The 24,717-nt window shown below is 51.5% G+C and overlaps 1 protein-coding gene across 5 annotated transcripts in view; it reads right to left on the bottom strand.

Moving 5' to 3' along the window:
• The window catches only part of PAX5 (paired box 5), a 151,214-nt gene that overhangs the window by 41,992 nt on the left and 84,505 nt on the right, over positions 1–24,717 (bottom strand). For all 5 annotated transcript variants that reach the window (XM_055700252.1, XM_055700255.1, XM_055700251.1 and 2 more), the window contains one exon: positions 6,406–6,507. In XM_055700252.1, coding sequence (XP_055556227.1) covers positions 6,406–6,507 — 102 coding nt within the window. The remainder of the gene's footprint in view (positions 1–6,405; positions 6,508–24,717) is intronic.

Here is a 24,717-nt window from a genome sequence, read left to right as displayed (position 1 = left end):
CTGTGGAAAAAGCAGCAAATCTGCTTAACCAGAGAACGCCAAATGTCACTGTTTCTGCCTTTGGCAGCAGGTCTTCTGGCTGTGCTGGTGGAAGCCATGGGTGCTTTTGTGTCCATCTCTGGAGGGTGAAGGCATTTTAGGGGCACTGGGTGGTGATACTGGCACAAAAAAAGTCAGTGCCCATAATCCCAGCAGAGATGGACATCCCTGCCATAACAGCAGCATGAAGCAGGCAGAACAGATGGCAAATGGACCGAGGAAGCACCTCCAGGCTCCAAGGAGGTAACTTGCAAACCTTCCACTTCACCAACGAAATGTAACAGTTTCTCTCTCACTTGCTTTAGCTCCTAGCATAAAAGGCCTGATTCTCCTTTCCCTTTCAGTGGCCACAATGGCATCACTGTGCAAGTAACCAAGTGGTTCCGGCTTTACGCTGTACGTCGGAGGACGACCCGGTTTGGGCTGCACCACTGGTGCCCTCCGTCACCCCACGTACTGCGATTTGCTTTCTCTGCCACTGTTTTGAAGCGGTTTACCTCCCAGCTGCCTCGCTTTCGGTTACCACGCTGCTGCACATCAGCAATTTGTAGATCAGCAGATTACAAAACACTGTTGCAAAACTTTGGGAGAGTCAGAATAAACAACAGAAATGCACCACAGTAATCATGAATGAAGTTTTTGGTGTGCCAGGGGAACTGAATCCCACCAATCCCTACAGGCTTTGTTTGGGATGTCCCACAGTCTAACTGCTGCCTCCAGACTCCCACCACGACACCAGGCTCACGTTTCTGCCCCCCCTGCACCTCTTGCTGCAGGCTGGTTCTCAAGCAGGCTGAGGGAGAGTGCTGGCCCTTGCTGGCTCTGGTGGGAGGAACAGCCCCAACAGGGAGAGGTCACGCAACTTCACTTCTCCTCCGCATTAATACCTGCTAGCCACAAGGGGAAAAAAATGCATTTGAAAACCACGTTTGTTTCCCAACATCATCTCCTGCTTTGCACGTTAGAACTACCATCTCCTCCTAGACAAAAGATTGCTAATGACACCGTTGCTTTCTTTTATGCTTTTCTTTTCAAAGCCCAGTTTTGAATGTCACTGTTTTCAGGTCCCTTTAGTCGGGTAATTGCACATAGACTTCATATAAAGGAAATTCATTTGTTCAGGGTCACTGCATGGTTTTTCATTAAAAACAAATTACCGGTGTTCAGAAAGGACATCTGGGTTTCGAGAGTCCCATTAATGACTATATTTTCAGCATCACTATTCCGGACAGTCTACCCTTTCCTGTCACCCAGCAAGCAGGGCCTGCCAGGAGAGGAGGGGACAGGGCAAGTGACAGTCCCTGGGAGGGGAGAATGAGTGGCAGGGTGGGGGCTCCATCCCTAGAGACAGGGAGAAGGAAGAAGGGGGAAAACAAACCAACAGGCAGCAGGGGCTGCTGTCCATCCCAGCACATCTAACACAAGAAATGAAATTAAGTATTTAAGTGAACGATAATGGCTCCTTGAGCACAACCTTTTTCCAGTTCAGTTGCGGCACCGTGAGCCTGACGGAGAGGGCAAGCAGATGCTGGAGCCTGACAGGGGCATGGTTTGCCCAAGGTCTCTCAGCTGTGGGAACCACCATAAGCCCCCCCCCTGCGCCGACCCTTAGCAGGGACCCAAACAAGACACAGCTGCCGAGACAGTGGTCCGCAGAGCAAGCATGCAAGCTGCAGCTCCAGCACCACTCCTCCTGTCTTCCCCTCTGTGCCCTTGCCAATGGACACCATCTTCCCAACACACGGCAGGACACAGACCTTCAGACATTTTCAGGAGCACTCCCAACAAATAGTGATCCACGGAGCAAGACTTGACTTGGCACTGGAAATAGGCTGGTGGTGTGCGGAACAACAGAGGACCAAGAAAAGACCCCAGGCAAGCAGCGCCGGTCCCCATCACCATGCCAGCCCCAGCCAGCAATGCACAGAGCCTAGGCAGGAGGAGAAGCAATGCTGGAAAGAAGGTCTGGCCTCCCAAAGGCAAGAGAAATATGGTAATGGCGTTCTATCCGTGACTAGCAGACCGTCACTCTAGCAGCTGTGCTCCCTTTCAAATGCTTCAAAAGCTGGGTCACTCACGTAGGCCACGGAGCACAATCCCTGCAAATACTGCGTTTCCCAGCGATGCGCTCCCAAGTGGCTGCTGCTAGGCTCCTAAAGCCAAATCTGCAGATATGAGGTGGTACAGGGAGCGAAGAGAGCAGAAGCTGCAAGCAGAAGAGAGCATCACCTCCGTTAGAAGAGCCAAAGAGCCCTGGGACACCTGTTTGGAAAGGAGTAAGCAAAACCTAGTGGCACTAGGCTCCGGGCTGCAAGTACTGGATGGGATGAGAAGATGCAGTTTGCACCTGCCCGCTCTTCCCAGGAGACAAAGGGAAGGCTGCTGGGAAAACACTGCTCTGTGTTTCTAAAGAGACAGAACCTTAGGGGCACAATCACAGTGCGAAGAAATAATAATAATACCAAATTATTGGAGATAATTTTCCATATACAGCGTCTCATTAACCTGTGGGATCCTGTGCACTGAGGTGGTACTGAGACCACAAACCTAGCAGGAATCAATAGTGCATTAAACCTGTAAATAGATAATGAGAACATACAGAGAGCTACACTAGACAAAATAAACATTTACAAGGGATACAGACACTCATGCTTCAAGGCATAAGCCACTACATGACGAGTAGTAAAGTTTCTACTTTGGGCAAGATGCTCCAGGACCTGCTGCATCCCTAGCCACAGGCCAGGTGATGACGGTGGGCAGCAGTGGCTGTTACCAGGACCCTCACGGATTCACATGACAGATGCCACATGATGTTGTCCATCTCCTGCCTGCTCTCAACACGTCCAGGAGTATTTACCAACAGTCACCGATCTTCTACCGGGTCCAGCTGCCAGGAGAGGCCCCTGACCATACCCTGCAGAGCCACACGTGCCACCCACATCCAGCTGGGAGCATGGCATTGACCACCACCTCCAAGCCCGATCTCCCAACCAGTTGTTTTCCCATCTATGTGCCCATGCATCCCCACCGCCGCATTTCACTTGTGCCCTGTGCTGTCAGAGGACTGTGGTCTGTGGGAACCACAGCGCATCCTTGGAGAGCTCCTCTCCAGTCACCTTTAAGGGGTGACAGCCACCAAAAGGTGGCAGGAGAAGCGTGCAGGGTCAGTGACCAGCAGAGGGAATAAGTTTACGGGAGCCTCAAGCTCTCAGTTTGTAAAGCTCTGGACTGCACTCAAACCCACACTGTTTGTTTAGTTGGTTCCTTCAGAGAAAAGTAGTTGATTAATTTATTCTCTGGGACAGGGCAGACATCCACAAACTACAAAAAAAAAACCAAAAAAAAAACCCCCCAAGAAAATTCTTGTTGATATGCAAGTCCCTGTTCTTGCAGGGAAGGAAGGGAGGAGACACAACAGCATGGACCAGGTGCCCCCAGATGCAGCGGGGACAGGTCCTGGGGCATGTCTTTGCCTGTAGGAGAGGCAGGGAAGGACCCAGGGCTGGCTGGGGGAGAAGCCTCTCCTGTTCGCACAGAACAGCAGGGGGGTTGGAGAAGGGATAAGCACAGAGCAACACGCTGAATCCACACAGCTCCCACTTCCAGCTTGGAGATGTCAGGGAGCTGGATGGTGTCCCCTGCCCTGCCGGCATGCAGCAGATCCCCAGCAAATGTGGGACAAACAGCAGCAGCATGGCAAGGGACAGGTTTGCTCGCTGAAGCACAAGCAATGGCAGCAGCAACAAGCACGCAACAAAACACTGCCTATGTCTTACCATGTATACATTTCTCCCGTGTCTCCGAGCACTTAACTCACACAATCACTTAATTACGAGCAGAAATTTATGGCTAATGATTAAGAATCTTATCAAGGAAGCACACTTCCAGCAAGAAGCTCCAAAAACTATTGACAAGGCAGCAGTAGGTTGTGAAACAAATCCCTGAGACCCGGTACGACAAACGCGCACCCTTGCTCAGGCACGGTGATTTTGGAACAAGTAAGGATGTGCCAACGGCACCAGACTGGATCTGTCACCAGCTTCACAGCCAGTCCCTGAAGGACTGTGTGCTTTCCCTAGCAAGGCTCTGAAACTGGTCCTGCAAAGGACAGGAGTCAAAGAAGGATGGAGAAGGTATTTTGGATGCTAGTTAGCAAATTCTCACTTAAATGAGAAGAAGAACCTACAGGAATTGCAGCTGACCTTCACACTAGCTGGAGCAGAAGGTTGTTATTAAAGGAACCAGTGAGAGGAACAGTGCAGTTATTCAATATAATGGGTCACACAAGCCTATGTGTAGTTAAAAATAAAATCTATTACCCGGGAAAATCGGCTCAGATGACTCTGCATCACCGAACCTTCACTGCACCTCCTCTGCCTGAGCACTGCCAAACCCCACATCCTGCAGTTTTGCCATCCCGCCCCAAAAAAAGAAGCAAGAGCAAATATTCCCCTTAGCTGGGGAAGGGCCTGGGGCTCACAGCCGTATTTTCAGTGAAAGGTGCTCTGAAGGAAGGCGGTAGATTCCCGCAAGGTTTATACAAGCCTCTGAATCTCCACCTTTGTCAGGAATGATGTGTCCAACGCTTCCAGGTGTTCACTCTCAGCAGGAGGATGCCCCTGGAGAGACGGAGGGTTCAGGGCATCGGTGAAGGACAAGCCCAGGAGGGACCGGGGTGGGTGGAAGAGGAGGGAGTGGGACATCTGTCCCTCCCCGGGACACAGACACGACCAACCAAGCCTGCTGCTCCTCATGCTTTAAGGTATGATCACAGCTTGTGGTCACGCTAAAGAGTTCATGCAAGTCCAGTTCTTCACCTGGCACGAGAAGTTAGATGTGCCATCACAGTCAGGCAGGCCTGGCCAAGGGCGGAAAGATTGTACCAGTCCCGGTGTCTGTATGTGTGTGTCCACGAGAAATGGCATGAAACCAGGACCAAACCTCATGCTCTTTTCAAACAAGGCTTGCTTTCAGGTTTTCACTTATTATTCTCACGTCTCACCAACTGCATCTGATACCCTTTCAGCGGCTCCAAATGATGTTACATTTTATGGGTAAAAACTGGTTTCAATACAACCTTTGATGGAACTTCTGTAGCCAGTTTCTAACTCTAATACACACATAAAATAGCTGGGGTTTTTTTCTTAACTTCTTAGCAAACTGGTAGAACTCCATTTGCGGAACATAATCAAGACTGGTAGCAAAGGTCAACCCTGAAAGAGCCTGGACACCGAACCACCATCACCCACTTTGCTGAGTACTTTCCTCTAAATCACCAACTCCTGGAGCCATGCAATTACAACTGAAATCCCCCTTTGGAGGATTCTCCTCAGTACTCCTCTGACCTCGCTGACTCCAAAGAGCTGGCTCAAATGTCCTGAAGGGTTTGGAAAGCAACAAGGGAAAAGAAAAGAGTATCCCCAAGTTATCACCACTTTTCAAATCATCTGATACTTAGGGGGCCAGATCCATGACTTTTGACATCAGAATACTGCCCTCCCTCACAGCCAGCAGTGCCTGTCACGTCTAAACCAAAGGTGGCAAAGCTTGGGGACAAAGCCCAGCGGTTCTTTCAAGCTGAAATAAATCTGCTGATTTCCAGTAGTACCTGACCTCCAGCACCCAGGCAGGAGCAAGCCCCGCTCAGTGCTCCCACCACCACCTTGATGTTGCCGTCCCACCCTGGGCTGCATGCAGATCCACAGCAGACACCGATGAAGCTTGCACCGATGCTGTTCCGTGGTGCCAGCAGACCCCGCTGTGCCTGCACACCCTCTGCTCCTGCTGGCCACCAGCCGGCTCATGCCATGTGGCACTTCTGACTGCGGGGCTCCAAAAGGGGAAGGAAATCACAGAAATACAGTTGTCCTGAGGACAACTCAAGTGTTCGCCAGGAGTCAGGTGGGTGGGCGCAGTTTTGCACAGAGAAACGCGGAGATTAGGACAAGTCCACCCCCCATGGGCCAGCGACCTGAGCAGGGGGACAGCACGGAGCCACACAGCATGGTTGGAGAAACAGGTAGGTTAGAGCAAAGCCTGTGTCAAACAGGAAGAGCCAGGCATGGTCCAAAAGGGAGCAAACCCCAGGGGAGGCTGGGGGCTCCTTCAGCATCCCAGTGCAGAAGATTTGCCTTGGCTGTCTCCAGGCTGGATAACCTCCGGTGCTGGGGAGCCTGGTTTTCCTTCCTTCAGGCCTGCTTTGCACCTTCCCTTCCCCTCTTGCACTGTGGCTTCTGCCTCGTGCTCACCTCAGCGCAGAGCATCCACAGCATGCCACGCTCTCCTCCTGAAATGCTGTTGAAAATTTTTTCTTTTCCCTTTTTTTTTTTTTTTTTTCTTTCCCCCACTCCTGTTTTGAAGACTCACCAGGCACCATCCCTGTCAGCGCTGGAGCGGAATAGCTGCCCTGTCCGGCAGGAGGGACGTGCGGAGGGTATCCTGGGAGGGTTGTGCTTGCCAGCTCACGACCTGAGGAATCAAACCAACAAATCACCACGTGAGCATCACGACGAGCGGACATGGTTTTACATCTCCCCGAGCGCCCAGAACACAGCCATGCATTTGTCATCACTGCTCTGTGAGGACCAGCATGGGATTTCCAGCCTGGCAGGGAGGGCAGGCAGTTTTGCTTTCTCTACGAGCTGCCACAAAGCTCTGACGAAGTGAGAGGTGGGAAGGGGAAGAGCAGAGCTCTGCAGGGAGAGGAATGTGCCGGCCTGAACTCCGGCTGCTCGCCCCTATTCCCAAGTTCCTCCAAAGCTCAGATTTATAAAGTCAGAAACAGCAAAATGTGCAGTAACACTGATCTTAATGACACTTCCCTAGAAAACTCTCCAGAAAATCACAGTGCATGGGCTGATGTTTGGCAGAGATCTAAATGCAGTGCACGACATAAGTGTTTTTATCTCTTACTAAAGCAATTAACAAAAAAGAACAAACACAGGACACTGAGATGCAAAGACAGTTTCAAATACAGTTTGCTGTGGTGCCAGTGGTGCCAGCAGAAGGGTCAGATCTGTAGACACAGCCACAGTAAGCCTTTACTTAAGACCCCGCAAACATGTATTTTTACTCAAGTACCCACAGGTCTTCCATGGAAATATTCCTGCAGAAAGCAGGCAGTGGGGTGCCCCCGTCTCCCTCTGACCCTGGGCCGGGGGTCTGGGGTGCCCTCTCTTCACCCCTCCCTCAGGCACAGCTCCCAGCACCGTCCACGACACATCGCTGCCAGCGGAGCAAAAACAAGAGATGCAGACGGTGCAAACTGCAAAGGGGGGCAGAAGTAACATCCTGACGCTGTCTGGACCCTGGTCCCGCGGGGGGGGTCCCACGATAGCCACTGTCCCCACAGACTGCCGCTGCCGCAGCATGATTTTGGGGAAACTGCTGTCTTCTGTGGCCACAGATGACCCAGCAGGAGAAAGGGATGCTCCTGCGATCCCATCAGGGAGGATCCATCCCTCATCACAGGAGGAATCCTACAGCCCACTCACGGCCTCCCAGAGCATCCTTGGGAAGATCCCTTATCTAAGGACAAGCTGCCTTCAAAGGGCACCAGAGAATCTGCTCCGGGACACCACGGCTGGGTTTGCAGCTGGATGCAGGCACTGCTAACCCCTCCTGGTGAGAACCACACACAGTGCCCAGGCCACTGCTTTGCTACGGGGATCTGCCTGAGCCACCGCCTGGCAAGGGAACGGTGCTGCCAGCACCTCTGTCCTCCTGCCAAGCGGCTGCTCCAGAGGCCAGGAGGAGGGAGGGGACCCTCATGACAGGGTATGGCCCTCCCTGGCTAAACCGCAGGCTCAGAGGCAGAGGCACAGCAGCAGCACCAAGCTCTGAAAAGGTGGGTGTGCACATCAGGTAAGAGAAAGGGACTCTGAGCTGCAGGGAGCCCCCGGCCCTTGCCCGAAGGATGCATCCCTGCTCCTCTGTCCCCTGCATGGCAGGGACCACTCAGGCTGCTGTCCTGGAATGCTGTTGGCCCAAAACAGCTCGTCAGCCTGGCAAAAAAAATCACTGTGAGCGCAGGTTCCTTCACCAAAACGCGGCATGTCAGATCAACAATAAAAGTTATGTGACTGTTGATTTTAACACCAGCGACAAGAAGAAACGCACAGATTCTTGCAATTAAATTGCTGTCGTGGTTTAACCCCGGCCAGCAACCAAGCACCATGCAGCAGCTTGCTCGCTGCCCCCGACCTGGAGGGGTGGGGAGGAGAATCAGAAAGGAATGTAAAACTCGCGGGTTGAGATAAGAACAATTCAGTAATTTAAACAGAATAAAAAGGTAAGAACAACAATAATAACAATAACAATAATAACAGTAACAACAACGATTATGACGGAAAGGTGAAGAGGGTAAAATCCAAAGGAGAAGGGAGAAAGGAAAACAAGTGATGCACAGGACAACTGCTCACCACCCGCTGACAGATGACCAGCCAGTTCCCAAGCAACAATCCCCCCCACCCCAGTAACCCTCCAAGTCCATACACCAAGCACGATGTCCCATGGTGTGGAACATCCCTTTGGCTGGTTCAGGTCACCTGTCCTGGCTGTGTCCCCTCCCTGTGCCCCCCCAGTCCTCTGGCTGGCAGGGCCCAAGAAACCAAAAAGTCCTTGACTTAGTAGTATAAACGTCACCCAGCAACAATTAAAAACATCAGCACATTATCCACACTGTTCTCACATCAGAACCAAAACGCAGCACTGTACTAGCTAGTAAGAAGAAAGTTAACTCCATCCCAGCCGAAACCAGGACAATTGTTTTCTGTAGGCACTGGATTTTATGCTAGTGGTTTTTTTCAAGTCTCTAGAGCTTGGAGGAGTTGAAACTAAATGTTTTCCCACAAGCAAAACCCACTTTTTAACTGTTTTGGTTGGCAGAGATTTTGAGCCGTGATTTCATTTTGAACTGATCTAAAAATAAAATTTTAACTTTTTTTTTCGTTATCATCAAAGAAATGAGACCTCATCTGATGAGACAAGAGACAGAAATGCGAGTTACTGCAAATTGCTGCTCACCACCCCCGGGTCATGGCCACGAAGGCCGCTTTCCCCACTGCCCCCATCAGATGAAGAGGTCCATGCCGAAATGCTCCGGCAGCGTCTGGCACACAGGCATCGCTGCCGTGATCTCTCAGCACATGCCCCACTTTCCTTGGCGCTCTTCATCCACAAATTGGGATGTGTGCCGTTCCTCTCAGGCCCTTCCTACAGAATATTTATGGTGCATCCACATCCTGAAAGAATTTAAGGTTCAAAACAATTGATTAATTTGCTCTCCAGTTCTGGGGGGAAGCCAGATCCCTTACGGAAGGGCATCATGAATTCTAATTATTCAACGCAGGCAGAAAATGGCTCTTTTAGATTAAAATGTTCTCCCCTCATCACTGCCCTGCTTCTTTTCCTCCCACACAAAATTAAACTCTGAGTATGTCACCTCTACAGCCTGGGGATGGCAAAAGTATCTGCCATCTACTTCAAGTTGACCACAGAAGCAATGTTCATCCCCAGCTCTGGCAGGGAGTCCTTGACAAAGGGCTGCCTCTGACGCAGAAGAGCATCTCAGAGCCTGACCTCCGCGCTGGTACCCCACCCGGGAGACCAAGAAGGGACACCACCGTTCTGCCCTTCCTCAGTGGCCGGTGTCACTGTGGAAAGCCGAACGCCTTGTCACCCAAAGATGCCAAAGTCAGTGGGCAAGCTCCCCCCGCTCCTGACTTGTCCCACACTGACCATTCCTCACTTTCCAATAGCTATTAAAAAAAACAAAAAACACATTGCCCTGCAATTTTTTTCAATGTACTGAAATATTACAACATTTTTCGCTTTCTCCAAAGCCACTGTCACATCCAGCACAGCCGAGGGCACTGAGCTGTGTAGCCACCACTGGAGACACCAAGGAACGTAGGATCTCAGCTCCTCCATAAATCAAGTTCAACATCACTCATGGTCTTTCCACAGGTCTGGTCTGGTTTCCATCACACCCCATTTTCAAATTAAACATTCTGGAACCTGCCGACAAATGTTTGGGCCAAAGGTGACCAAGGGCACAGCTGCAAGTGCTGCAACCCCACCTCGTCCTCTCAATTGTATCCAATGTGCTTTCCCTAAAAAAAGGAGTGGAGCACCCCCATCCTCTATGAGATTTCCCTCCAATATTGGCAAGCTTCAATTGCACCGAAATAATTATTTCAGAGAAACAATAATAACCCTGGCACAAAGAGAGGATGAGAAGCAGTATCCGTGCCAAGGTGCTCCCACTCTACTCATGCAGGGAAAGCAGCCAAGAGGTCATGAACATCTTTGTTTCAGCAGTGAGCCACGGAGACATGGAGACCAAGGTCCTTCCAGACACACTTTCTTTGGTCTGGGCTTTTTAAGGTTATTTTAAATGTGTAAAGTTGGAGATGGGGCACAAGTGGCTGCAGGCAGAGCTGCCTCCCTCCTTGCCTTGCTGGGCTGGTGTTGTGTGGGACAGAGCAGCTCAGCTGCCAGCTCCAGCCTACGGAGAAGCTCAGCTGGAGCACAGTATAGCATGATTTCCCAAGAACCTCTGCCAACACTATGAGGCCATGGCTTAAAGCTTCAGGTACCCAAATACCTTGCAGAGTCTTGCCTGGTAGCCCCAGCAGCACTGGTACCTTCAGTAGTATCTGCTGGCATGCCTCCATGATGGGACCAAGGAGACCCTGGCTTGTCCTTCAGCCTGCCACCTCCTCCAGGCCACTTCGCTGAGCTCCTCCCCAGGAAAAGCACGCCCAAGGTGTGCATCAGCAAGGCAGCTCCGACTCATCATTCGTCCAGCCTCCAGAGGAGAAATGTCTTAGGGGAGAGGGTCGAGATGCAAGGGAGGTTTTGTTCAAAACACACACCATATACCATGCTTGTGCTACCAAAGGCAGAGCAGGTCCACGTTCTTCAAGCACAATATGGTGAGACTGGCAGTGTCCTTCCCAGGATGGGAAGAACGTCCTTTCCCCCATCACGACCAGGTCCTGATAAAACTGTCTCTTCCGTAAGTGACCTTGCCACATAGATGCTTCCATCACACCAACAGAGTAAAGCTCTATCCCTTTGCCTTCAGCAGCACCTGGCTGCAAAGGCCAGCAGGTGAGTACCTGGAGCCTTCAGCCGGAGTCAACGTGCTCTGGAGGCTCCCAAGAGCATTTGAGCAGTCAGGTGTGATGCTGAGGAGATGGGCTGCCACCACATGAACGTGGTGGGCTGCTGGTGCCACATGGCACACCACTTTCTTGCGGCACCCTACTTCAACAAGCCAAAGTGCACCGTTTACCAGGACAGCAACTAAGCCAGAGCCTGGATGATGGAGACAGGATAAAAATAGTAATGACATGAGAAGCGGGCTATGGAGAGAAAACAGGAGTACAGGATTATCTGCACTCCACAACTTGCCACAGCATCACACAGATAGCAGCAGATAACCCGTCTTTGAAAAGCAAAGATGCAGCGCAGAAGAGACCTGAGGTCAAGACGACTGCACAAGGTTGAAGTACTGCTACAGACAAGCTGCTGTCCCTCTCCAAGCCTCACTCAGCCTTTGCACCTCTCCAATGGAGAAGAAGGTTCGCCGCTTCTTCGGCGAGTTGCTGTTGGGTCTGAGGGTTTGAAAGTGCTGCAGCATGGAAAGAGACGTCATACTTGGAACACTTTTCTCACCCAATTGTGCAACGAGGACAGCCTGGCTACACAGCCCCTCCAGTGGGCAATTAGCAGGGAGCGATTCTCAGCGTTGCCTTGAGATGGTGTCGAGCTGCACAGGAGGGGACAGCACGGGAACAGGCACAGGTCCGGGCATGGGCACCACACTTCCATGAAGAAGTTCCCAACTGTCCATGCCATGGAGCCAAGGCTCCCCCAAGGGTCCAAGGAGCCAAAACACTTTGTCTGCAACACGGTGCCTCTGCACCGCACCCACGCTGAAATATTACAAGGGTTACAACACCCGGTTCTCCTGCTCCAAGGAAAGCACTCGGCCTGGAGTCCCAGCTCTCTGCAAAGCCCCAGCAAGTCTGGATGCAGCCAGTGCTCCCTTTAGGGAGCTGCCGGTGCCACTGGGATCACATGCTCCTCTGGGTCTTCCCAGTGCAGAACCAGCACAGCAAAGCTCCCAGGGTTTCCCAGTGCAGGACCAGTGCAGCAGAGCTCCCGTGCCTGCTGCATGCCACAGTGCAGGTACGTGGCAGGGCTGCCTGCAGACAGGCTCCACGCTGAAGGAGCACATCCAACTGAAAACCCCTGCTACCGTGCCAGCTGGAGCCACCTGGGGAGGGGCTGGGGACCACGGAGCTGGACAGTAAAGTACCCCATGGGATGGGGGAGCACCACCACCCTGGCTGGCATCGGGGGGAGGGGAGCAAATGCCTCTGTTACAGATGCTCCTGCACATATACAAGCATGGCAAGCTCACCAAGGGGATGAAAAGTTGCACATCCCTTCCAGTCTTAGGCGTATCTCTGCCAGAATTTATCCCACATTACTCCAAAAAGCAGAATATGATGATGCCAAATAATAGCTGTATCAAGTGGCACCGCGGGACCAAAGGGTGCAGCCACATGTCAGAGTGCTTGGCTCTGCACAGAGAAGGTATGCAATAAATGTCCACCCCTCCATTCACCAGGAGCTGGCAGAGTGCTCACACTGAAAGCAAACTATCATTTCTCAAAAAAAGTGCAAATAAGTAATTTTCTGCCGTGAAGGAAATCATTTTGCAACCAGCTGCAGGAGAGGTCAGCAACACCCTGCTGAGCAGATGTTGCAAGCAGTGCTTGGGCATCAGCAAACATCCCCTCTGCAGGACAAGCGCCCTGAGGCTGGCTGGGGCAAAAAGCAGCATGTGGCAGCAAAGGACTCTCCTGGCTCCAAACCGTTGTGAAAAAAGATGAAAGACTCATTTCGGATCACTCTTCAGTCCATCTACCTTTTTTTACCACAAAAAAAATTAAAAGGTGGCAAAGAACGTTTCCAAGTGTGTCTTTGTATACTACTGCGTGTAAACGTGAATCCAATTAACTTCAAATTTAAATACTAATGAAATTATCTCATTCGGCGATCAGCTCAGCTCTCATCCATGGCAGTAATTAACCACTGGGGGTTGTCACTCCCAGACACATGACACGAGGACTTCCCCAAGCTCAGGTGCTTCAAACCCTTGCAGAATTCATTACCCTGACAGTGTGAAAACCCTTCACTTTCAATACCACAGGGCACCAAGACGTTTTTTTTCCCCTTTATCTAACAGATTGCCAGTAACAGTATGAAAGAAATGAACCCACTGGACAGGTAATTAACTACTGCAAAGGATACACTAGAAAATGCGGGGGGTTCAGGTGGTGGGGAGGGGGCTCACACACCCCCTTTGCCACTGCCTCCGAACTATCCTCTACAACAGCAGGGCCAGTGATTTTCCTCTCCACGGTGGGTGGGCTGTGGGATGTGCTGAGGGGAACGGAGCCTTCGCCTGCCTCTCCATGCCTACAGCACACATGAAACTGCCATCAGCCCAGGAGCATGGTCACCAATCAGGCAGGGCGTTGGGTTCACGTGGTAATCCCACCTCTCTAGAGACGGGGGTTCAACACCAACAGGCCTGCAGCGTTGGGAAAGCCAGCTGGGCAGTGCCGACGTTATTGCCGTGCGTGGTCGCTCTCATCGCCAGCATCTCCGCAAGGTGAAATGACCACCCAAGGCAGCATGCACCCTCTGTCACGTCCAGCACCGGAGTGCTCCGCCAGCAGAGACCAGCATCCGCCCAGGGTCCATCTCATGTGCGTGCACCCTCTCCACTCCTGCCCAAAACCAGCCCCCCTCCAGACCTGCCCGCCTGCCCAAGGCAGAGCCTCCCTGGCTCCACACAGGGGCTGCTGCCCCACCTGTCTCTTCATGTCTTTCCAGAGAATAATTTTGGTTTTAAATGCAGGTTTACACTAAGCAAAATGGAGGTGAAGAGATGCCACCACACCGGCACACTGTCACCTGCCCACAGGATTGTGCGAGGACCTGGGCAGGCGCTTCCAGCACCGTCCCATTCAGTCTGCAGGTCTGTGGTCCCTCACCCAACAGCCCCTGCACACCAGGAAAGCCAATGCTGACTTCATGCAGGGACACCACGTAGGTGCACCAGCAGAAAGGGCAAACCTATCCCAAAAGGCAGCCAAGTTGGACAGATGGGACTTGGCTTTCAGTTGTGCTCCCTCCTAAACGACCCTGCACAGTCTTTGAGATCCTTATCGCTCCCTACAGCTGCCTGACGGGCTGTAGGCAGGTGGGGGTTGGTCTCTTCTCCCAAGCAACAAGCAATAGGACCAGAGGAAATGACTTCAAGTTGCACCAGGAGAGGTTTAGATTGGATATCAGGAAGAATTTCTTCACAGAAAAGGTGGTCAGGCATTGGAACAGGCTGCCCAGGGAAGTGGTGGAGTCACCATCCCTGGAGGTGTTCAAAAAACACATAGATGTGTCATGTGGGGACATGGTTTAGCGGTGAGCTTGGCAGTGCTGGGTTAATGGTTGGACTTGACGATTGTAGAGGCCTTTTCCAGCCTAAATGATTGTATGATTCTGTCCCACAGCATGGCACTGCCATCATCAAGCACCCACAACCATCAGTAGCAGAGGAAGGGACCTGCACTGGTGCTCCTCTGCCACCAGAACCCCAGGGACCACTCTGCTGCTCCCAGGAGCCAGCATACATCACTCTCTCTATGGATGGGCTTTGGCAGCCTCCCCACCACGCCAGGCACCAGCCGTCCCAGAAGTAAGGGAGCGCTGGGATGCATTTGCTTAACACCAGAGAAAGCATAAACAACTAATTGGCAGAGATGACGTTTTGGAAGTCACTTCATCTCTGGGAAGAAAACCCCAATTTCCAGCCAATTTCAGTCAAACCTGTTAACAGAACTGACTTTTCTTCTGAAAAAAATTCAGCTCCTGCTTAGAAAAGCTCTTCCCTTGCCCGGTGAAGATTTTGACCATTCTAACCCTGTCGTTTAAATCATTACCCTAAAGGAATTGTTTTAGCCAAACACACAACCCTGTTAGCAGGATATGGACCTGATGAGTTCTATCATCCTGCTCCCTCCTGCTCCTCCTGCAACCTGGGGACAAACATGTCACACCCAGGGTCTGCCCAGGGCAGCAGCATGGGGCAGCAGAGCACCCCAAACCAGAGATGAGCGCATCTTAAAAAAAAAAAATAAAAATATCTGGTTTGATCACATACAAAACACTGCTCCACGCTCGGCACAACAGCAGCGCAGCACCTCCATTGTTACTGCCTTGGGTCTGGAGCGGCTGTACACGTGCCCCGGCATGTGGTCCTGCCTGAACACAGCAAGGACTTTGCATCCTGCCGATGCATCCCACCAGTGCCTGTGGGATGGCATTTCACCCCGTTACGCTGGGAAAGGATACGGTGCCTGGCGCAGGACCCCGACACATTGAAACGCCGCTGTTAATGAATAACTTCCCTCCTGTGCTCATCTAGCTCTATTTGTGGACATCAAACCTAGTGCGGCATGCTTACTGCAATGAGTTACCTCTCCTGCACCTAATTAGAGGCAGATAAAACAGTGGTAACACACAGATCACCTGTAATGATTTTGCTGACTCGATTATTCTTCTGACAATTAGCTCTGGCTGCCAAAGCCTCACAGGAATGTCAAAGTCTACTTCCTACAAAGCAGGTAATGTCACAGGTGTGACCATGAAATCAATAATGAGGCATAGCTCTTGCAGAGGGCATCCAGGTCAGATGGAACAGCCCTTAAATTAAACATTGATAAGCAGAACACAATTATCCATCATGTTTAAGTGCCTGCGTGAAATTAGCAGCCAGGGAATGGGAGCAGTGGGGGAAAGATTAGTGGAGGAGGTAGTGAAATGCGCAGTGTCCACCGTGACTGGGGCTGCAAGGGCTTGTGACAGCGGCACCGTAATCTGCTATCAAAGCTATAAAATTCAGATTAAGCACACTGCGCTGAAACAGGGGTTGCAGATGTGGGTCTGTTTTTCTCCTCATCAGCAAGGCAGCAGCAGATGTCTGAAGGGAGTCCAGAGCTGCCCTTCATAGCAGGCATCTCTGCTACTCTTCCCATTGACACAACCACACTCCTAAAAAAGACGCAGGGCAGGAAAAAGAAAAAGGAAGAAAGAACAGTACTTTCTGGTAGAGGAAAAAAGCAGTGCAGAAGTACAGACGAACACTCCAGTCTCTTTTCTCTGCAATTTCTAAGCAAGAGCCGTGGAGCTGCAGCAAGCTCTGCTCTCACCCTCATTTGTTCTGGACAATCTCTTCCAGCTGCTGCTGTGTAAATCTCCTGTCCCTTCTCCCTTGCAGCTGTGGAGCTCTTGCACCCCAATGAGCAACCCAACAGTCCAGCTTTTCACATACTCTTTAGGGTTACTAGTATGAGAAGGCTTTGTTTGTAGACTTGATCTGAGCTGCACCATCATCCAAATTGATCTTCAAAGTCTACCTGGGTCTCTCCCTGCTCCTCTAACATGTGCAAGGATAGAATTCCCCAGGTTGACCCCGCTCATTTAATGCACACACACAAAAAGTATTGGAGGGACATCCGTGTGGAGACTAGAAAAAGATACCCTAGGTGGACAGCATCTCTGCAAGAACCCATCCCTACCCTAATTCTTGTGGCCAACAATAAACCACATGCTAAGACACATCAGCGTTATTTAACCTCTCCCTGGCTCCTAGCAAATGAAACTTTCATGCCTCGCACAACCTTTCTCTTCATCCAGCTCAGCACAGGACTAGCAGGCACACCGGTGGTCCAGGCGCAGCAAGGCACGGCGCGGTTGGGTCTCAGGTGCCCAGCTACGTATGTGGAAGGATGTGGGGATTCATGGGAGACAGGTGGAGAAGGTCCCACCACACTCAAGGTACACGCACCACTGACTTCAGAGGGGACAACCAGCTATTGCTGGTGCTTCATCTATCAAGGGGGCACTGACAGGAACAGAGGGCAGATGGAGGTGAGCACAGTAACGATGAGACCTTGTGGGAGGACATGCAGCGGTCTGGAGGCATTTTACCAACACAGCCATTAAATCCCTTCTGTGGGGTCCTTCCCCTCCGACACCCACGTGCAGAACAGCAGCAGAGCAGCAGGGCACAAGCAGCACAGGGGGCACGCTGCTGCAGCCAGAGAAGAACCCCACAGGAGAGGGTCCCCTGGGGCACAGCCTGCAAGCCCCACACAGGTGCTCGTCCCTGCATGGTTTTAACGACAGCGATGTCGGCCCATTAAATAAAATTAAGGGAAGAAAAAAGATGAGGAAAGCCAAGCAAGCGCGGTCAGGCAGACAAGCCAGCATACCGGGGTGCGCAGCTCAGGACCAGGGATGCGCTGGGCAGGCGCTGGGGCATCCTCTGGCATACGGTGAGGGGTACGCAGCAGACCACGGCCATCCAGTTCACCTTTACGCCAGAGCCAGCCCAGACCTTCTTTAACGAAACCTTTTCATTAAAGAGACAGAAATGCCAAAACCACACTTGAACTGTGGACTGTACAGAGAGGCTGCTCATTTGGGTATTTTAACTCTGAAAGCTTTTGGGAAAAGCTTTGAAGATATTAGAATATTTGATTTTCCTTTAGTTTTTTTTAATCTCTTCTAAATTTTTTGAATTTTTTAATTTAAATTTTTGAACTTGATTTTTTTTAATCAAAAATGTTTTTTAAAAAATAATTTTCAAGTTGGGGATGACTTTTCTTGGTAAAATGTAGGCTACTGGGGACAGACACAAGAAGTGGTCCAAGGGAAGACAAGAGGTGCACACTGCCTCTGGACTGTCATTACCTTGTTTGCTGCTTTCAGGGACCAGGAAAAATGTCAAAATGTTGAATATCTTCACAAGGCAGGAAAACCCACTCCCTGCAGTCGATAGTTCTGAGTACACCTCAGCATACAACAGCAGCTGCTGGGTCCACTGGGCTCGGCCACAGACAAGGGGAATTGGGCCCTGCATGTGCTCAGCCTGAGGTGGGGACCCCAAAAAGGGCTACAGAGGCAGAAGGACCCAACCACCCACCTGGACAAGGGCTCAGTCCCTCCACCAGCATGGAGAAGCATCTCCCTGGACCCCAGGTTTCAGAAGCAGGGGAAGGCGGCCTGTGCCGGCCCCCACAGGACGGGGTCTGCTGCTGGGCAAAATGAGATCTCAAAGACAAGACCACAACATACTTAACACGAAAACCGATGGGCATATTGAAAGAAGTTTTGTGCCTGGTCACACCTTCTCTTTATGTGGAGATCAAAGGATAAAGGTGAGAACTGGCATCCCTCTGTCCCAGATGACAACAAGGAGGGCACAGGGACTTTGCTGAAAACAGCCCCAAATGCACACCTCTCCCCATTTGCACTTCCACAGCTCATAACGCAAGATGGGGAGAGGCAACATTGCAGACAATTACTGCATGGGAACTGATGAAGAAGTGTGAGGGAAGCCAAGCCAGCTTCCACGGGCTCTGGAAGGAAAACTCTGCAGGTAAATGCAGCCTGGAAGCATGGATCCACAAGGGTGTACACGGGACAGAGACGTGCACAGGCTTCTCCTCCAGCTCTGGTCATACCACTGGTGTCAATTATACCGATTTGCAGTTTTCACTGTTTCAAAAAAGGATTCATTCGCTGCACATCAACTGCTCTGCTTGGCAATCTGCGTTAGTTTGGAAATGACATCAAGTGTTGCCTTCAAAGGCAAAAAACCCCATGTGTCTACTTATCTGAGAGACCAGTTAGCCTCCTCCTGTCAAACAGACATGTTAAAAAGGGAGAGAAAAGAAATCTCACATAAAAATAATGGGCTTACCACCATGGCAGGTCTTAGCCTTGAAAATATTTTTCAGACAAGTGCAGTTCATTGTGCAGTGTATTTTACAAGCAGCAATGAAATGATACTTTGCTTTAAAATAGGAATCATAAAAACAACTTCAAATAGTTCAGAACTTAAATAAACGCAAAAGAAACCAAAACTAAAAGCGACAAAAAAAAAAAAAAAAACCAAACCCAAAACCAAAAAACTCCCCAAATAAAATGCCTCTTCCTGCTAAAATGCAGAAAGTGCCAATCTGGCTGTTTTTCTGCTGCCATGCAACATGCTTCTGCATTTCATATCCCGTTGCATCTCAGGTCTGAACAGCCCTTACACACCTCACAACCACTGCCAAATTAAAGACGGGTTTTTTTTCATCCCATTATTTCTAAAATGTACTCCAGCTAGCACACTACATGCAATGAATGAAAAAAACTAGGAGAATTAAACCACGCAATGAAACAGCTTTCTGACGAATAAAGCTATGGAAATTTTAGGCTCCATTTACTTCTCAATCTAATTTTGCCCTCCAATGCACATTATGTCTGAAATGGGATCTCATGTGGTTTGATCAGTGCTCTTAACGCATGCAGAAGCAACATATTCCCTTTATTGTTGTTTCCTTTCTGCAGCACAGCAATACTTCTAGTAAGAGCAGCACAGCAGGCTCTGTGAGACTGTCTCTACTGTAATCGCTATGCTGCTGGAAAGCTGCAAGATGACCAAGATCTGCAGCTCAAAAAGTTTGTGGTCCGAGGGATCCCTGTCCTTGCAAATTCAGGGCTAGCTGTTCAATGCGCTACCAAAATAGCAAGTGGAACTGAGTTATCACAAGAAATTTAAATAAAGTATTTTTCCCTTTTGTTTCTTTTCCAGTGATTGGATTTTTGCATACGCCCAGAAGCTATTTTCTAGCCTTTTTTTTGCAACCAAGAGGACTAGAAAACTAGGACCAGTTTATGAAGAACGACAGACTCCTCTAGCTGTAACAGGGGTCCAGCCACTGGAGCGACAAGAAAAAAATGCTAGGAGCTACGGGATGAAAACAAGGGCATTGGTAGCATTTCGCTGTGGAGCCATGGATGCTCCTGAAAACTAATGTATGGGGAGAGGTGGCTGGCCTCTAACTTAGCCCTCTTCAAGAAATGAAAACCCAGCATGTTTTCACGTTAAGCCCATTTAGCAAGTATTTAGCAGTGAACAAAAAAGGACACGCACGTCAGAGCCAGCCCTGAGCCCTGAGGAGGGTGGGGGGTCCCGTATACCTCGTGTCCTCCAATGTAATGCTTGGGTCAAAAGCCTTTGCTCAGGCCAGGAGCTGCCCTGAGGATGGCAGAGCTGCTCACGAGGGACAGCATCCTTTAGGGCGAGGACCTGCCAGATTTACTTCGGAGACCTGGCCAGAAGACCCTGCTGTCCATAGGCAATTCAGGTGGAACAGCACACGGGCAGCTCCCTTACCCACTACTGGGCAGTGCAGCCAACAGCCATCTCCAGAACCTTCCCTGGCACCGCAGTAGTGCTTCAGGAAAGGCACGGTGACAGCATCTCCACCAGCATCTGCTGCCACTGCCGCTCCCTGAGGAGCAGGACAGTGGTGGCCACCACTGCCTGCTGCCACCTGGTACTGCCCCCACCGGCAGCAGGGCTGCTGCTACCTGGGGGATGCCAGGCTGTGACATGAGCCACCTGCCCGAAACAAGCCAGCTGGTACCCATGTTCCAGAGCATCCCCAGTGGCAGCAGGCAGGGCAGCCCACCTCCTCTGGCCAGCCCAGGTCCAAGGGCTGTGCGTGGGGCTCCGTAGACAGTCCCAGAAGCCGGGCAAGCCTTTGCTGGTGGTCTGCAGGGCCCTGGGTCCTTGTCATGACCCACTGGGCTGGGGCAGTACTGTGGGGGAAGGGGCTCTGTGCTCCCCAGCCTGGCACGGGAGAGTAGGCCAGTGGTCCAGCAGCAGCCTGGAGGAACCCAGCCAAGTGAGCAGGTGAAAGAGAAGGACACGGGTTTCCAGTCACCTTGCAAAGGACAGCAGTGACATCCACAGGGCTTTTGGGAGCAGTAAGAGCAGGAGAAACCCAGGAGCTATGCCTCAGTGCAAATCCTGCTTGCCCCAGGCCAGACCCTTGAAACCAATGCCCACCGCAAAGACGGGTGATGTGCTGGCAGGTCTCACCATCGCTCGGGGCCATGGCACATCCAGCCTGGCCCAGGGCACCACTGCAGCTGGGAACACCCGATGGCAGCAGGATACTGGGGACTGCCAAAGCTCAGCGAGATGCCAGACAAGCCACGGCTTCACTGTCGCATCCGCTGCCAGACAGACAGACACTTCTCGGTGCCCGGGAGCCCTGCGAGCACTGACACAGTGGGCACAACCCTGTTAGCTCAGCAGCACATCCAGGAATGGGAAGAAGGGAGTATATTGCTAATCAGTTATTTGGCTTGATAGATAAGCACAGAGGGGGAAAAAAAACCCACCCAAACAACAGCTTTCACAGGCCTGTTTTGCAGAGTGGTTAAACCCATGCTGAAATCTTCCATCTCACAAGAATCAATATTTATGATCTGCATGTGGAATTAATCTGAGATGGAGACATTTCCAATCTAAGGATCATTGCTAATGTCATCAGCAGTTTTCTGCTCCTCACAAGAGAAATATTTACACCCTAGATTTTAACATCTTAATTAGGGCTCAACAAAGTCCAGATCAACAACACAAGTGTGTTTTTTTCTGATATTTCAATAACACTATTTTTATCCTGGAATAAGATGGAAAGATGAAATCAGGCGTTTTACCTGGATACTGTGATTGAAGAAGTGAAGCTGTGGAAATGACATACTTGTGTTGCAGTATTTTTCCATCAAAATACTTCTAATTTTTAAAATCACAATATTTTATTCTCTTTAGTTGAAAGAACCTGGCACACCTCATTTGAAATCGCTTTAAGACACAATTGATTTTTCATCTGCCCTGTGAAGCAGCAGGACCGAGTTCATACTCCCAAGTCCCACGTCCTTCCTTAGCTGCCCGGTGGGTAGATAGCATCTCCCGTAAATGTAGCCAGATGTGTAGCTCAACTGATGCACCAGGTAGTTCAGAAAACAATAAGCGTACAGATTACTTTACGGAAAGTGTCGTCCAGTGAGTTCTGACCAGAGGACAGAACGAGATGTGGAACTGGATTTTGCTCCCAAGTCCCAGTGGGAGATTCCCCTCCTGCCACGTTGAAGCAGGACCAGAGCAGCCCCACCAGCGCTGGCCCCCCAGACCGGGGGATGCTGCAATGGTGCCCTGGGCTGGGCTGTTGGGCATCTCCACCCGCCATGAGAGCCGGGGGCTGCACAGCCTGCCTGTCTCTAGGTGAGATGCTCAGGGTTTGCCCAGCCCTTGGCCACCACCCTCCAACGTGGCAGCTCCAGGTTCACCTTTCCTCCCTGCCTGCTCCCCTCCCAGAAGCACCACTGAGGACAGCAAGCGGGGAGACAAAAGCAAGGTGGGAGAGTGGCCGGAGGAGGTCTCTGGCCGACAGCGCCCGTCACGGCGTCAGGATTTATAACTGTATTAAATGGCGTGACAGTCGGCCACAATAAATCAGCTCCCCTTCTTCCCAAATCACAGACAATAAAAGCTTTGGCAGTGAAAGTCATTCATCATCATAAAGGCTTGAGACGTTCCAGCCATCAATTTCACTCACATCCTTAATACACTGGAGAGGAGTGGTAGAGTTTTAGGGGGCGGGGAAAGAGAGGGAGAAAAGAAAGGGAAAAATAATTAAAAGAAAACACGAAGAAAGATTGGACAGGAATAATTACAAAGGTCAGAGAAAAGAGTCCCTTCAGGACAGTGCTTCTGATGATGGGGCAAAGCTGCCTGGCTCTCCACAGGGCATGTGTGATGCTGAGCGAAGCTGCGGGGCATCCCCACCACCCCAAGGGGGCCACGGGGGAGGAGAAGCCAGGACCGTGTCCTGGAAGGGTGAGCGAGTGCTATGCTACCCCTTTCCAGCCCCCTGCATGGTGCCACCGCCAGTCCCCGCTGCCTACAACTGAGGTGCTGGGTCCAGAGCCGGGCCAGAGGAAGGGTGAGGAGTGCCAGGGTCTGACGCTGCCCTGTAGCACCGTCTCGCAGCAGTCATGGTGCCTTCCCTGCCACAAGGGCTGCAGGTTCATCGTGCATTCCCGCAGCAGGATGGGGCTGGTGTGCAGCCCCCCCACACACACACACCCCACACACACCCCTGAGGTCTGCTGCAGCCAGGGGACCTCTCAGAGTAGCTGAAGAAAGGGAGCACTTCAATGAGGGTCTGCGGGCAACACCTTGCAGATGAAAGCAGAGAGGTAACCCTGCTGTCTATGAACCCTCAGATGATGCGACGCACCAGAGCATCACTCCAAGGGGCCAAGCACAGAGACAGGCACCACTGCCCACCACAGGGAACTGAGCGGCTGGGGAGGCAGCTCCCCCGGGGAATGGGTGATGGGTCCATTTCCAGAAGCGGATGAGCCCATTGGTGGACGGAGATGAAAGGCAGCGCAGTGCTCAGCACAGGCATACCTGTCAGGGCTCACAGGGCCACCTCCTGCTCCTCAGAGTCCGCACCACGCTCAAAGACACCGATGAGGCCACCGCTGCTTCAGTACCAAAGCCATCACTCATAACACACCCAAGGAGCATCACAGAGTGACTTCATCCATGTCACAGAAGGGCCCACCAATATCCCGCTCTTATCTTAAGAACTTTACAGGGGCACACAGCGATAGGACAAGGGCTAACGGTTTTAAATGAAAAGAGGACTGATGTAGATTAGATATCAGGAAGAAATTCTTTACTGTGAGGGTGGTGAGGCGCTGGCCCAGGCTGCCCGGAGCAGCTGTGGGTGCCCCATCCCTGGGGGGGCTCAAGGCCAGGCTGGACGGGGCTGGGAGCAACCTGGGCTGGTGGAAGGTGTCCCCGCCCGTGGCAGAGGGACTGGAACTAGATGGTCTTTAAGGTCCCTTCAAACCCATACCATCCTGTGATTCTATGAACTTAAAAAGATTCCCTCATTAAAACCTGGGCTGGTGAGACTTGCAGATGGTAAACACCCAGTACAAAACACGGACAAAATTTGTCTCCTGAGCAGTGAGCTGCACAAAGCCGCCTGCAGCAGTGCAGCCCCAAGCCTGTTAAGCAGCAATGAACTCTTACACAATGGACAACAGTGTGCCTGGCTGTGAGGTGGTGATCCCACCTCTGCACACCTCTGCAAGACCTGACGAGCCTCTTGCAGCCTTGTGCATCCTCACAGCAAGAAGCCATGGCAGCAGCTAGCACCCCCTGTGCACTGGGGAAAGCAGCTGGGCTTGGCGATGCTGAGGTGGTTGCACAAATGTTTGACTCCAGAGTGAACACGGGCTACTCCAGGGTGGATGAAACCATGGAGGTGCTCTGGGGCAGGACATGGGAGGTGCGTGGAGCATCTTCTGGTGTGACCTCCACAGCCATAGGCAAGGGCATGCAGAGCAGAAGTACGGCTCTGCACCCCTGCACACCACGCGTGTATGTATGGTGTGTGACATACGTGACACTCGTCCCACGCATCCCTGGCACACAGTTTATCACCAGTGATCGCTGGTTCACGTGTGTCTGCCCCTTGCTTGCTGGGGAGCGGCCAGTGCAGCTCCACAGGGAGAGATCGGCAGGGCAACACAGGGCAATGCTCCTCAGCCAGCTCAGGGTCCGGACAAAGCTCTGCCACCCAGGCTAGGCTGGGTGAAGTCCTAGCTTCACTTAGTTCTGATCCAGTGCCTGTCTCGCAAGCTTGGGTGACCACCATGGGACCAAGC

Source organism: Falco cherrug (assembly GCF_023634085.1).
Source record: "Falco cherrug isolate bFalChe1 chromosome W unlocalized genomic scaffold, bFalChe1.pri SUPER_W_unloc_1, whole genome shotgun sequence".
Taxonomy (NCBI): domain Eukaryota; kingdom Metazoa; phylum Chordata; class Aves; order Falconiformes; family Falconidae; genus Falco; species Falco cherrug.
The sequence above is the reverse complement of the archived record's forward strand: the minus strand, read 5'-3'. Positions and strand labels throughout refer to the sequence as shown.